Consider the following 15,531-nt stretch of genomic DNA (forward strand, 5'->3'; position numbering starts at 1 on the left):
TTTATTTCTCCAGTTTAGTGCAGAATGCTTTGTTTCAATGACACTTTTGATGTGTTTACATTGTGGAATTAATGCAGTTTGATACCGCTTTAACCACCATGGCTGAATTGCTGGGATTTAGAGTTCGGAGATTCTCAAAGACAAGTAAAGGAAGGCAAAAATATTTTTATCACCATTATATGTATTTCTAGCAAGCATAAGCAAACTTGGGCCCTGGAGGTGTTTTGGACTCCAACTCCCAGAATTCCTAGCAGCCTCAGGCCCCTTCCTTTTCCCCCTCAGCCGCTAAGCGGCTGAGGGGGAAAAGGAAGGGGCCTGAGGCTGCTAGGAATTCTGGGAGTTGGAGTCCAAAACACCTCCAGGGCCCAAGTTGGCCAATGCATGAGCTATCTTGACCTACTCATTTGCATATGGTTTCTGATTGGCCAGCCTCAACATTCTAACATTTTAAAGCAGCAGAGGGTCGAGGCTGCTAGGAATTCTGGGAGTTGGAGTCCAAGACACAGGGCCCAAGTTTGCTTATGCCTGATTTATACCCTGATTTTTTTATTATTATTATTATATTGCTCTCAAACCGCATCAAATCTTACAATGTAGATGCGGTTTTGGGTTTGCAAACACTCTCAAAAGCCCGACTCCTAAGGAAAAAAAAAATCCTTTAATTTTCATTTTATGGAAATACATCATTTTTTTTTCTTAAATGTGTTTTCAATTCTGGTTTTCCATGATAGAAAAAAAAAGAAAACATGTTAAATATCAAACCCAAAGTCAAGAGTTCTTGTTTCTGTTGAAATGAATGAAAGGAAGGAAGGAAAGACGTTGTTGTTCTCTCCTTCGGGAAATAAAGGACGCAAAAAGGGGAATCTCTCCAAAATGGGAAAGGTCAAGGAAAGGTCATAATTCCACATCAAAGTCCGGATATGGGACTGACCGCTCCGGTTTCGGGACCGAAAGGGTTCGAAGGAAACGGACATTGAAGGAAATGGCCGCAAAGGTCCAGGAGGCAGTTGGAAGAATCAAACCGGGGCCTGAAGGGATCCAGATTCGCAGCCAGACCCCTCTCTCCATGGGGCCGGCCCATTTCCCGAAGCAGAGGCCAGGAGGGGAGACTGTGGCTACCAAGTGTCCGGGACATCAAAGATCCCAGCCGGGAAGGAAGTTGGAAGGTCTTTGCCTAAAAGAAGCACAACAAAGAGATCATTAAGGTGGAGAATAAGTGGAGGCACAACAAGGCCAAGGGGAATCGAAACCTAGGGATGGAAGGGGCACCCAAAGGCCATCCAGCTCAACTCCCTTCTGCCACAAAGGAAAACACCAGTCAAGTTCTCCCCACAGATGGACATCCAGCCTCTGCAGAACAATAACAACAACAGAACCATAGGATACTAGAGATGGAAGGGACACCCAAAGGCCATGTAGCCCAACACCCTTCTGCCATAAAGGAAGACACCAGCCAAGCCCTTCCCACAGATGGACATCCAGCCTCTGCAGAACAATAATTTGAGATCATCCGGGGAGGCCCTACTCTCGACTCCACCGCTATCACAAGCAAGGCTGGTGGGGACGAGGAGCAGGGCCTTCTCGGTGGTGGCCCCTCACTTGTGGAACTCACTCCCGGGGGAAATCAGGGCATCAACATCCCTCCTCACCTTCAGGAGGAAGGTAAAGACGTGGTTGTGGGACCAGGCCTTTGGGCAACCTGACAATTAGATATGGAAACCAGATGGATAGGACTAAAAGGACTGACAATTGTGGGATTGGAATTTAACTATGAGATTGTGAAATGCTGACCATCAAGGAGGTTTGTATGGATTTTTATTGCTTTTATTGGTTTTATGGTTGTTTTTACCCATAATAATTATTGTCTTTATGGTAATTGTGGTTATTATTAGAATTGCTGTTGTTAAATGATGTTATTGTCTTTTGCTGTTATGTGACGCAGGCATCGAATTGTGCCTCGCTTTTGTAAGCCGTCCTGAGTTCCCCCCCCCCCCCCCCGGGGTGAGAAGGGCGGGGTAGAAGCAACCAAAATAAATAAATAAATAATAACAACAGCAGAACCATAAGATCCTAGAGCTGGAAGGGGCACCCAAAGGCCATCTAGCCCAACCCCCTTCTGCTATAAAGGAAAACACCAGGCAAACCCTCCCCACAGATGGACATCCAGCACCTGCATAATAATAATAATAATAGTAATAATAGTAATAATAATAATAATAATAATAATAAATAGAACTATATAATCCTAGAGATAAAAGAGGCACCCAAAGGCCATCCAGCCCAACCCCCTTCTGCCATAAAGGAAGACACCAGCCAAGCCCTCCCCACAGATGGAAATCTAGCACCTGTATAATAATATTAATAATAGATAATAGAACCATATAATCCTTTAGATGAAAGAGGCACCCAAAGGCCATCCAGCCCAACCCCCTTCTGCCATTAAGGAAGACACCAGCCAAGCCCTTCCCACAGCTGGACAACAAGGCCAAGGGGAATCGAAACCTAGGGATGGAAGGAGCACCCAAAGGCCATCTAGCTCTACCCCCTTCTGCCACAAAGGAAGGCACTAGCTAAGCCCTTCCCACAGATGGACATCCAGCACCTGCATAATAATAATAATAATAATAATAATAATAATAATAATAATAATAAAGAATAATAGAACCATATAATCCTAGAGATGAAAGAGGCACCCAAAGGCCATCTAGGTCAATCCCCTTCTGCCATAAAGGAAGACACCAGCCAAGCCTTTCCTACAGGTGGACATCCAGCCTCTGTTTAATAATAATAATAATAATAGAACCATAGACTCCTAGAGTTGGAAGGGACACTCAAAGGCCATCCAACCCAACCCTCTTCTGCCATAAAGGAAGGCACCAGTCAAGCCCTCCCCACAGATGAAAGCCCAGCCTCTTCATAACCATAACAACAACAACAGAACCATAGAATCCTAGAGCTGGAAGGGACACCCAAAGGCCATCCAGCCCAACCCCCTTCTCCCATAAAGGAAAGCACCAGCCAAGCCTTCCCTACGGGTGGACATCCAGCTTCTGTTTAATAATAGCCCTGCCCTGTTCTGGCTCCCACTCACCTGGTGAGTCCGGCTCTATTTTGGCTTTCTTAAACCGCTTGGCCTTCTTCTTCCCTTCTTGGGTGACAGAGTCTGTGTTGGCATCAGTGGAGTCCTGCTCTTCCTCATCCTCCTCTTCTTCGTCTTCTTCTTCTTCCTCCTCTTCTTCCTCTCCGTCTCCACAGCCGCTTTCCTCCTGGATAGGGCTCATGCTCCTCTTTCCTGCTGTGCTGCTTGCTGTGAAGCTGGAAGAAATGGAAAGCCGAAGCCACACAAAGGTTAAGCTGCACCCAATGTACAGTCTTCCCCAAATCCCATATATTTCCAGTGTGTATTAAGAATATTTCTGGCCATCTTAAGAGTACAGACAGTCCTTGAGTTACAAACATCCGACCTGCAAATGAATCACAGTTAAGAACAGGGCTGAGACAACAGGAAGGGAGATAAATCTTCTCTAATGGTGCCTGCCGGCCTTGCAGAAGAAGGCTGGACTGGATGGCCTTTGGGGGTCCTTTCCAAATCTATGATATTATACCTATCTCATTCATACATACATATATAGAGAGGGGGGGGGGGGGAGAGATGTGTTTGTGTGTGTAAAGGTAAAGGTTTCCTCTGACATTAAATCCAGTCATGTCCGACTCTGAGGGGTGGTGCTCATCTCCATTGCTAAGGAGAAGAGCCGGCATTGTCTGTAAATGCCTCAAAGGTAATGTGGCTTGCATGACTACATGGAGCGCTGTTACCTTCCCACAGAAGTGGTACCTATTGATCTACTCACATCTGCATGTTTTCGAACTGCTAGGTTAGCAAAACCTGGGGCTGACAGTGGAAGCTCACGCTGCTTCCCAGATTCGAACCTGCAACCTTTCAGTCAACAAGCTCAGCAGCTCAGTGGTTTAACCTGCTGTGCCACCAGGGTGCCATCTATCTATCTATCTATCTATCTATCTCGATCGCATTACATTCAGCAACAATACTTCTTTTTGGTTTCATGGTTTTGAAAATTAAGGTGCGCCTTAGCTTCGATGACGCACAAAACTCGTGTTAGTCCGGTAAATGAAATGTTGCATGCATTTATTTCCAACTTGGGTCTTTCTAGGCATGTTTTAAATGCACACATATTGTAACATCTATGTATTTATAGATGTATTAATAAACTATATTCTATTACAATTCCATTTCCTGTAAATGCTGGGGTTTTCTGGGTTTTTTTTTTTTTTTGCATTTTTTTAATTTTATTTTTTTTTTCATGTCAGGAGCAACTTGAGAAATTGCAAGTCGTTTCTGGTGTGGGAGAATTGGCCGTCCGCAAGGACATTGCCCAGGGGACACCTGGATTTTTTACTATCCTGTGGGAGGCTTTTCTCACGTCCCCGCATGGGAAGCTGGAGCTGACTGATGGTAGCTCACCCCGCTGCTCAGATTCGAACTGCCAACTTTTCGGTCAGCAATCCTGCCAGCACAAGGGTTTAACCTATTGCACCACCAGGGGCTCCAGATATGTTTGATGACATGATATCATTTCACTGCATAACTGCCTATACAAAATGTGAAAATGTCCTTTCAGAAGAAATGCAACTATCTTTTGAAGAGTCATATTTTGTCTCTGAATAAATTACTGAATTGTTGATGGAGGCACAAGAATGTCTTTGTGTATTTACATCCGTAACTTTAGAGAAGTTTACGAGAGTGGGATATAATACAGTGTGTTATACTGTCTTAATTGAGTGAAAGAGGGTGGGTCTGCTTCCGTGCTCTAAAGCAAGCATGAGCAAAATTTGGCCCTCCTCCAGGGTGTTTTGGACTCCACTTTCCACAATTCCCAATAGCCTTTCAGCTGTTAGGAATGGTGGGAGTTTAAGTCAAAAACACCTGGAGGATGGCCGAAGTTTGTCCATGCGTGCCATAAACTCACCTGTTGGGGTTGTAATACCGGCCCTGGACCGTGCCATACGGGGTGGCCTGGGTCTTGAGGCGCTTGCCCTCAGACTCCTTCCATCCGTCTTCGGCCCACTTCCGCTTTGCTGGCCGCTTCTCCTCGCGCTTCTTCTCTACATATTCAGCATAGGTCTGGATCCGATAGCTTTCCGCATATTTGCTGGTGTTGACAGCTGCAAGGAAGGTGGAGGAGCCATTCATTACAAAGGGCTCTGCTCCCATGAATGGGACAATGGCAAGCCAGTCCCATTTGCAGATGATACAAAATTGGGGAGAGCTAAGACCCCAAAGGGACAAAGTCCGGATCCCAAATCTACAACGCTGGATTCTCATGGGATCAGTCAGAGAGAAAGCTTCATAGAGATGTAACGGTGAACTTTACAACACAGCCGATCGGGGACCTGAGTCTTTATTATCAATGGGTTGTATTGGGAAAAGATTGGGAAACAAGACTGGCGTACAAAGGGGAAGAGAAAAACAGAAGGGATGTGAGCCGCTTTGAGTCGCTTTGTTAGAGAGAAAAAGCAGGACACAAATAATAATAATATAGTAAAATAATAAAAATAATAGTAATAATATAAAATATAACAACAACAATAAGTATAAAACAATAACAAAATGACATAATAAATATAATAGTAATATAATAATATAGTAAAATAAAATGATAGTATTATAAAAAATGTAATAAAATATCAAAAATAATATAATAATATAAAATATAGTAATAATAAATATAATAACAATAACAAAACTAAATAATGATAATATAATAGTACTACAACAATATAGTAAAATAAAATGATAGTATAATAATATAAAATGTAATAAAAATAACAAAAATAAATTATAATAATATAAAATATAATTATAATAATAACAAAACTAAATAATGATAATATAATAGTACTACAACACTACAGTAAAATAAAATAATAGTATAATCATATAAAATATAATAAAATAACAAATATAATATAATATGATATAATAATAATACAGAGAATGAAAGACAAGAATGAATACAACAGCTGATGAAAATTCATGAATATAGAGATGGACACATTAGCTAAGCTGATAAAGGGATATATTCATCCAACAACAAGCAAGATTGGGACTTACTGAGAGGGACATTTCTTGATTGGGGTCTTTAGGAATTAGCAGGATGTTATTATAAGTGACTATACATTATAACAGCATTGAAACAGAACAGAGATTAAAAACCAGCCTGCAGTAAGAGGTTTGTAGATTAGTTTTGTGGCTTTTCGTTTTCTACTTCCTGCGTTTAGTTTTTCTCTTAGTTAGTTGTGTTATTATTGTAGATGTGTGTGTACTTGTTCATTTTATGTTTGTTAAAAAATGCTAGAATGCTCATTTGTGTGTATAAATTTTAGTTTATTTTTCTTTTTGTCCTTGAAGAGACAAAAGTGCCACTTTCCAAATAAAGGAGGCCCTGTTTTATAAGGCTTACCGATCTGGACTTGTTCTGCCTGGCTGAGCGAGACAAAGGCGGACGTGTCATCGATCCAGGAGACCTGGATGTTGCCTGCAAGAAAAGAGAAGGAGGAGCAGATGGATGGCCTCAAGTCTCCCAAAGAGAGGGCTGTAAAGGGAAAGGGAGGAGGCCCACTCACCGAAAGCGCTGAAAAGGCGGTAAAGGTCACTCGTCTTCCACTCTTTGGGGAACGTGACGTAAAGGACGTGGTCGCGCTTGGGCTGCACTGCAAAAGAAGGGGAGAAAAAAAAACACTTCAACATCAGTTTGGGAATGTATATACAAAAGGGTAAGAAAAATCTGTTTCTGAACCTGAACTTTCCAAACAGTGTGTTGGGACGCATTAGTGTGTCACCTGTGGTCCCTAGGTGTGTCACATGAAAAAGGCTCCCCCATCCCCCAGTCTAACCCTCTTCTTCCATGCAGGTAAAGCACAATCAAAGCACTCCTGACAGATCGCCACCAACCTCATAAACATTAGCAGGTTCATAGAGTAATAAGGACTATTATTTATTTATTTAAAACTTTTGTATCCCGATCTTCTCCACCTCCATAGAGGGACTCATACCGGCGAACAGCAACGATTCAATACTAACAATACAATCTAAAACATCGTACATCAAAAATAAAATACATATAAACAAAAATACATAAAAGCCAGTTCAGCTATAGAATTAATAGACTTCTGGAGTTCGAAGGGACCCCAAAGGGCATCCAGTTCAACCCCCTTCTACCAAGCAAGAAGATACAACCAAAGCAGACCCGACAGATGGCCATCCAGCCACTGTTTAAAACCTTCTACAGAAGTTGAATTACTTCAGAATTGGGAGTGCTGGAGCTATTCAAATGTAGGCACTGTTATTATTTTAATAATTTGTATAATTTGTGGTTTAAGTTGCAGTAATTGCCAGTAAAATTGATAAAGTTTCTAATTAAGAAAGGAAAATCTGTTGACAACCATGTTTGTAATTAACTCCATGGAGCGGCTAGAGAGGAAACTACACAGGAATCAATTATAGGACATCAAAAGCGTAAAGGAAAACAATTCCAAACCTTGTTTATACAGGTTTCATACATATGAAAATTATTATATCTATCTAAGGTTTCCCTTGCCATTAAGTCTAGTCGTGCCCGACTCTGGGGGGGGGGGGGGGGGGGGGGGGCTCATCTCCATTTCTAAGCCGAAGAGCCAGCGTTGTTTGTAGACACCTCCAAGGTCATGTGGCTGCATGGAGTGCTGTTACCTTTCCTGTGGAGCAGTACCTATTGATCTACTCACATCTGCATGTTTTCAAACTACTAGTTTAGCAGAAGCTGGAGCTAAAAGCAGGAGCTCACCCTGCTCCCTGGATTCAAACCGCCAACCTTTCAGTCAGCAAGTTCAGCAGCTCAGCGGTTTAACCCGCTTTGCCACCAGAAAGCTAATGGACTACGAGGTAAAAATAATTAAGTGTTTGGAAATAAATGGGGGGGGGGGGTAGCTTTTGTATATATTTTGAAAGAAAGGCAAAAGTGAATTTTATGGAAGCAGCAAGGGGAATATTTTAAGGAATTTACAAGGGTAGTTACTATATGGTATAAAATCAGTAAAGTGCCTACTGAAGTCCTAGATGGTAAGTTCACGGGTGATGTTTTGTTTGTTTGTTTATTATTTACGATATTTGTATCCCGTCCATATAAGCCCAAAGGCAACTCAGGGCGATGTACAAGTTGGCAACAATTAGATGCCAAATATAAAAGACATACATCAATAAAAAGCAAAAACAAACCCATCACAATGCATTTAAAACCATAAAAACGGTGAATTATAAAACTATATCTTCTCAACCTAAATCCTCAACCGTTCGTTGTGTTTGTTATGATTGTATTTTGTTTGTAATTGCTTGTATTGTTATATCATTCTATATAAATAATAAATATTAATGTATTGTCGAAGGCTTTCATGGCCGGAATCACTGGGTTGTTGTAGGTTTTTTCGGGCTATATGGCCATGTTCTAGAGGCATTTTCTCCTGACATTTCGCCTGCATCTATGGCAAGCATCCTCAGAGGTAGTGAGGTCTGTTGGAACTAGGAAAAAGGGTTTATATATCTATGGCATGACCAGGGTGGGACAAAGGACTCTTGTCTGTTGGAGCTAGGTGTGAATGTTTCAGCTGACCACCTTGATTAGCCTTTGATTGCCTGGCAGTGCCTGGAGCAATCTTTTGTTGAGAGGTGATTAGATGTCCTTGTTTGTTTCTTAGAACAGCACAACAACAGAGAGGAAACAAACATGGACATATAATCACCTCTCAACAAAAGATTGCTCCAGGCACTCCCAGGCCATTATATATTAATCAAGGTGGTCAGTTGAAACATTCACACCTAGCTCCAACAGACAAGAGTCCTTTGTCCCACCCTGGCCATTCCACAGATATATAAACCTCTTTTTCTAGTTCCAACGGACCACACTACCTCTGAGGATGCTTGCCATAGATGCAGGCAAAAAGTCAGGAGAAAATGCCTCTAGAACATGGCCATATAGCCCGAAAAAACCTACAACAACCCAATAAATATTAATAATAGTAATGACAAAAATGTCAACTCACAATCTGGCCCTTCCAGGTTCAGGTACGGGATGTCCATCACCCGCATCAGGAACAACCTGAAGTGAAATAGGGGAAAAGTCACTTGTGGATTTGGATTCTCTTTCTCATAAGGAAATTCCCCAAAATTGCAGTTATTTAAAAATACAATATTTAGCAGAGCATTCAGCTCACAGCAAGCAGCAGCGATATAGTATGACTGTAAGGAATTCTTGAGCTTAAGGAAGCAAGGAGCAGAGTTCAATCTTAAACTTTTCAAAGGGTTTATTGATAAAACATAAGAACTACATTATTTGGTAGAAAAGGATTGGGCCTAAGTTTTCTCTCTAACTCTATGACTTCTAAGTGCAAAAAAAGGGGAAAATCTCTAAAGACATTATGTTCCCATTCAGATACGACAAGAGAGAGAGACACAGACTGAAAAGACCAGCATGAAAGGGAGGTGAATGAACGAATGAATGACCACGAGGCCTTAAAACAAAGGAACATGCATCCCGAAGAAGTTCCATTCTAGTCATGAGTTAGGATGGAGGAGACTGGAGAGAGAGTGAGAGAAAACAGAACAACAACAGGCATTCAGGAATGAGGGGGAAAGAAGGGATTCCCTTAGCCTAGCTTAATTCTATCTATCTGCTTCTTATTGAGGACTACAGACTTGAGCAGTGTGGGATTGAATGACACAGAGAGGAAGGAAGAGGTGACTAAAAAGAACTCAGCAGATCCACAATTTCCAGTGATGTAATTTGGGCCCAGAAAGGACCCCTGTCTTGAAGACACATTAACTCATTCTTACAGCTTCCATCTCAACCGGAAGAGCATCAAAGAATCTATATATGTCCAGGCCGTCCCCAAGTTACAACCATCCAACTTAGAAACAACTTCTAGTTAAGAACAGGACTGAGACAACAGGAAGTGAGGGAGATCTTCCCCTTGGAAGGGAAATCCACTCCTGGAAGAATTATTATCATGGGGGAAAGGGGTCTCCGTTGAAGCTTTATCTCCAATCCTCGTTTCCACAACAAGCCATATTTTCCAAAATCCAATCATCACAGGGACAGAAAGTGCAATGAAATATTCTCAACAGAGGCACAGGCACCACAGGGGTGCTAACCCATCCCTATGCGATACATACTCTCTCTCTCTCTCACTCTATATATATATGAAAAAGTTTTCCCCTTGACATTAAGTCTAGTCAAGTCCAACTCTGAGGGGTGGTGCTCATATCCATTTCTAAGCCAAAGAGCCGGCATTGTACATAGGCCCTTCCAAGGTCATGTGGCCAGCATGACTGCATGGAGCACTGTTGCCTTCCCACAGAAGCAATGCCTATTGATCTACTCACATTTGCATGTTTTCGAACTTATTTTATTTATTTATCGTGTCAGGAGCAAGCCAAACGGTTGTATTGCATTTTTAACAAACAAACAAACAAAACACAAAGTTTGCAAGCTTGGTAGTTGATTAAATGTCCTTTGACCAGTATCTGGCCACTTGGAGTGCCTCTGGTGTTGCCGCAAGAAGGTCCTCCATTGTGCCTGTAGCAGGGCTCAGGTTGCATTGCAGCAGGTAGTCTGAAGTTTGCTCATCTCCACACTCGCATGTCATGGATTCCACTTTGTGGCCCCATTTCTGAAGGTTGGCTCTGCATCTCGTGGTGCCAGAACGCAGTCTGTTCAGCACCTTCCAAGTCGCCCAGTCTTCTGTGTGCCCAGGGGGGAGTCTCTCATTTGGTATCAGCCATTAGTTGAGGTTCTGGGTTTGAGCCTGCCACTTTTGGACTCTCACTTGCTGGGGTGTTCCAGCGAGTGTCTCTGTGGATCTCAGAAAACTATTTCTTGATTAAAGTCGTTGATGTGCTGGCTGATACCCAAACAAGGTATGAGCTGGAAATGTTACTGCCTTGGTCTTTTCACTATTGACTGCTACATCCCAGCGGATGTCAGGTGGTGCAATACCAGCTAAACAGTGTAATTTCTCCAGTGGTGTAGGGTGCACACACCCCGTGATAACGCGGCATGTCTCATTAAGAGCCACATCTGTTTTAGTGTGGTGAGATGTGTTCCACACTGGGCATGCGTACTCAGCAGCAAAGTAGCAAAGCGCAAGGGCAGATGTCTTCACTGTGTCTGGTTGTGATCCCCAGGTTATGCCAGTCAGCTTTCGTTTCCGAACTGCTACGTTGGCAATAGCTGGGGCTAACATCAGGAGCTCATTCTGCTCTCCAGATTAAAACTGCCAATTTTTTGGTCAGCAAGTTCAGCAACTCAGCAGATTATCCCGGAGCACCACCAGGGCCCCCCTATATATATACATGTGTGTGTGTGTGTGTGTGTGTGTGTGTGTGTGTATATATATATATATATATATATATATATATATATATATATATAGCTACGCACACACACACACACACATACAAACACACACACACACACACACACACATATATATATATATATGGAGAGAGACAGCAAGAGAGAGAGCTGGAGTTACACTTTAAAAATGTCCCTGTTCCGACATACAAACAAATTCAACTTAAGAGCAAATCTAAAGAACCTCCCTTGTTTGTAACTTGGGGACGGCCTGTATATAACCACAATCAAAATATATGTCTCTGTATCTATCTCTGTTTGAATGCATTTTCCAAGATGATTTCCGCATCCAGAGAGCCCTGTGACTCCTGTCAACAACACATCTTGACCAAACGTGGCACACAGAGCCCCCAAAGACCCACTTTAAGGGCTGGAGCAGTTTGAGGGGGTGAACTGACCCTGGATGATGGGATTTGTAGTTCACCCACTTTCAGGGAGTGCTTCCAGAGAGATGGATCTGATCCCATCGTAGTACACAGGCCCATCATGACACATTCGAAATACTTGCCAGTGTTTGTGGGGGGATGGATCCAGAATGATGGGAGTTGTACTCTGCCCACATCCTTGTGCATTTTATAATGGGACAATTCATAAAATCCAAAAACAAACATTGACTATTTCTAATAAATAGCAAAGAAAAGACCTAACCCGGGTCCCTAAGATAGTAAGAGATAAAAGCCATAGGGATCATGCATTGGAAAGGAAGGGTGACTCACTTGTTGAAAAAAGGCTCAATGAGCTTTGATCTTGCAGAGACGTGGTTTTTCGGGGGACTGAGGAAGGAACCTAGTGAGCGGAAGATAAGGTTAAAAAATGTATGATTTCTTTCCTAAAACTATTTTTAACAAATTATCGGTTTATTACCTAATTTCAGAACATTTCCTATAATACAGTGGCCTCCCTCAGCATAGTATTGCATACAATACAGCTCTGTCCATTCCATACTACAACTTATTCTAGTTTCACCCATGACATATAATTGTTGTAAAATATTTTCCTCCAGTCTTTCTTGATCATTTGGTGGGTTGAATTTGCCATGAGTTTTGCGCATGGAGATCATAAAAGGATCCTCACTACCTCTGAGGATGCTTCCCATAGATGCAGGCGAAATGTCAGGAGAGAATGCCTCTAGAACATGGCCATATAGCCCGAAAAAACCTACAACAACCACTATTGTTATTATTATTATTATTGGACTGAGAAGACAATGAACGTACCAAGATAGTTTGCCATGGAGATAAAGCACAGGCCGGTGATGTAGGCGTCATATCCAGCCTCGTGCAGCTGCTCCGAAGCCGTGTCATAACTGGGGAAGCCTTCCGCCGTTTCTGAGCAAAGAGGGAAACATGGCTTTCAAAGTCTATTATTTCATTTAGGCCCCACCTAAACTGCCATTATGATGTGGGTTGAACTGGATCCTGTGGCAGTGTAGATGGGGTCTTATTCAACAAGCCTTTTAGTCAACATCTCCTCAAAACAGTGGTTCCCAAGGAGTGGTTTGTGGTCCACAGATGGTCTGTGAGAGACAGAAAAGCTCTCAAGTTAACAAACATTATAGCTACCCAGGGAAGAGGAAAAGAAGGAAAAGAACCGGAAGGTTCCGTGCACACAGAGATTGCTTTGAGGCCAACAAATGTTTTAAAAGGACCAACAAGGTGTCCCTTCAATCGCTTCCTGTCTCTAAAGGAAGTATCATTCCAGTGGAGAGGAATCCTCTCTTGTTCTGGGGTCAGAACACGCAAACCCCCTCACCACGACAAGGTGACAGTCCACTGAGGGGTCACAGCCTGCAAAGAAACTATCGAATACCAAACCAAGAAACATAAAGATTGGTTTGATGAAAATGACATCGAGATCCGACAGCTAATTGACAAGAAAAGGAAAGCCTTCCAAACATGGCAGAGAGACATCAACTGTGCTGCTAAGAAAAAGATCTACGCCAGTGCAAAAGCTGAGGTCCAAAGAAGGACAAGAGAACTCAAGAACATCTGGTGGACAAAGAAGGCTGAAGAAATCCAACACTTGGCAGATACCCATAATGCTCAGGGATTTTTCAAAGCCACAAAGATCATCTATGGACCAAGAAACCATGGCATACAGCCTCTCCGCTCATCAGATGGAACCAAACTCCTGAAGGACCAAAAGTCAATTGCGCTACGTTGGAAAGAACACTACCAAAGCCTCCTGAACCGCAGCTCCATTGTGGCCGAAGAGGTTCTCTCACAAATCCCGCAACAACAAACCAGGGATGAGCTTGCAGCACTGCCTAGTTTGGAAGAAGTTAGCAATGCCATCAACCAACAAAAAAAATAACAAAGCCAGTGGACCAGATGGGATCCCTGCTGAAATCTTTAAAGAGGGAGGACCTGAGCTGACACAACTCCATCAGCTCATAGAAAAAGTGTGGGTGAACAAAAAAATCCCAGCAGATTTCAAGGATGCCACCATCACCACCCTCTTCAAAAAAGGGGAAAGAACAGACTGCGGAAACTATCGAGGTATCTCCCTTCTAACCTCCGCTGGGAAAATCCTCGCAAGAATCCTTGCAAACCACCTTCTGCCCCTCTCAGAAGACACCCTCCCAGAATCCCAGAACGGCTTCCGCCCCTCCAGAGGAACCGTGGACATGATCTTCACTGCACGACAGCTCCAAGAAAAATGCAGAGAACAAAATCAACCTCTGTACATGGCATTCATTGACCTTGCAAAGGCATTCGACACAGTGAACTGCAGCGCTCTCTGGACCATTCTCCAGGAAATCGGGTGCCCTAACAAATTTGTGAACATCCTGAGGCTCCTCCATGATGACATGATGGCAACAGTCTTGGACAGCAGTGGCTCCCAAAGTGACCCATTTAAGGTGGAATCGGGTGTCAAACAGGGATGTGTTATTGCCCCAACTTTATTCTCCATCTTCATCGCTATGATACTTCACCTTGTTGATGGGAAGCTTCCCACCGGAGTGGAAATCATCTATCGGACAGATGGCAAGCTATTCAACCTCAGCAGACTGAAAGCCAAAACCAAGGTTACAACAACATCTGTTATAGAACTCCAGTATGCTGATGACAACGACGTCTGTGCGCATACAGAAGAAGATCTACATGCCACTCTAAACACCTTTGCAGAAGCATACACAAAGCTTGGCCTGTCACTGAACATCGAGAAAACCAAAGTGCTGTTCCAGCAGACACCAGCCAACCCCTCTCCACTGCCAGTGATACAGCTTAATGGTGTAACATTAGAAAATTTCCGCTACCTTGGCAGCCACCTCTCCACCAAAGTCAACATCGACACCAAAATACACCGCCTGAGCTCTGCGAGCGCAGCATTTTTCTGAATGAAGCAGAGAGTGTTTGAGGACTGAGACAGCCATAGGGATACCAAGGTGCTTGTTTATAGAGCTATTGTCCTCCCAACCCTGCTATATGCCTGCGAGATGTGGAGTCTACAGACGTCACATGCAACTCCTGGAACGATTCCATCAGCGCTGCCTCCAGAAAATCCTGCAAATCTCTTGGGAAGACAGGCGGAAAAAACATCAGCGTGCTGGAAGAAGCAAAGACCACCAGCATTGAAGCGATGGTCCTCTGACATCAACTCCACTGGACCAGCCACGTTGTCCGGATGCCCGGCCACCGTCTCCCAAGGCAGTTGCTCTACTCTGAACTCAAGAACGGAAAACGGAATGTTGGTGGACAGGAAAAGAGATTGAAAGATGGGCTCAAAGCCAACCTTAAAAACTCCGGCATAGACACTGAGAACTGGGAAACCCTGGCCCTTGACCGCTCCAGCTGGAGGTCAGCTGTGACCAGCAGTGCTGCAGAATTTGAAGAGGCACGAAAGGGGGGTGAAAGAGAGAAATGTGCCAAGAGGAAGGCGCGTCAAGCCAACCCCGACCGAGACCACCTTCCACCTGGAAACCAATGCCTTCACTGCGGAAGAAGATGCAGAGCAAGAATAGGGCTCCACAGTCACATACGGGCCCACAAGAATACTGGAAGACAATCCTCCTCGGAAAACGAGGGACTGCCTAAATAAGTAAGTAAGTAAGTGTTCTGCGGTG

The 15,531-nt window shown here is 43.3% G+C and overlaps 1 protein-coding gene across 1 annotated transcript in view; it reads right to left on the minus strand.

Annotated features, from left to right (window-relative positions):
* Positions 1-636: 636 nt before the first annotated feature.
* The window catches only part of LOC137095228 (poly(A)-specific ribonuclease PARN-like), a 29,779-nt gene continuing 14,884 nt past the window's right edge, over positions 637-15,531 (minus strand). Inside the window, exons 17-24 of the mRNA XM_067461655.1 lie at positions 12,683-12,793; positions 12,182-12,251; positions 9,097-9,152; positions 6,646-6,732; positions 6,483-6,557; positions 4,989-5,184; positions 3,092-3,315; positions 637-1,174 (exon numbers count right to left, since the gene is read on the minus strand). Coding sequence (XP_067317756.1) covers positions 1,116-1,174; positions 3,092-3,315; positions 4,989-5,184; positions 6,483-6,557; positions 6,646-6,732; positions 9,097-9,152; positions 12,182-12,251; positions 12,683-12,793 — 878 coding nt within the window. The 3' untranslated portion in view covers positions 637-1,115. The remainder of the gene's footprint in view (positions 1,175-3,091; positions 3,316-4,988; positions 5,185-6,482; positions 6,558-6,645; positions 6,733-9,096; positions 9,153-12,181; positions 12,252-12,682; positions 12,794-15,531) is intronic.

The sequence above is a fragment of the Anolis sagrei genome, chromosome Y (genome assembly GCF_037176765.1).
Source record: "Anolis sagrei isolate rAnoSag1 chromosome Y, rAnoSag1.mat, whole genome shotgun sequence".
Classification (NCBI taxonomy): domain Eukaryota; kingdom Metazoa; phylum Chordata; class Lepidosauria; order Squamata; family Dactyloidae; genus Anolis; species Anolis sagrei.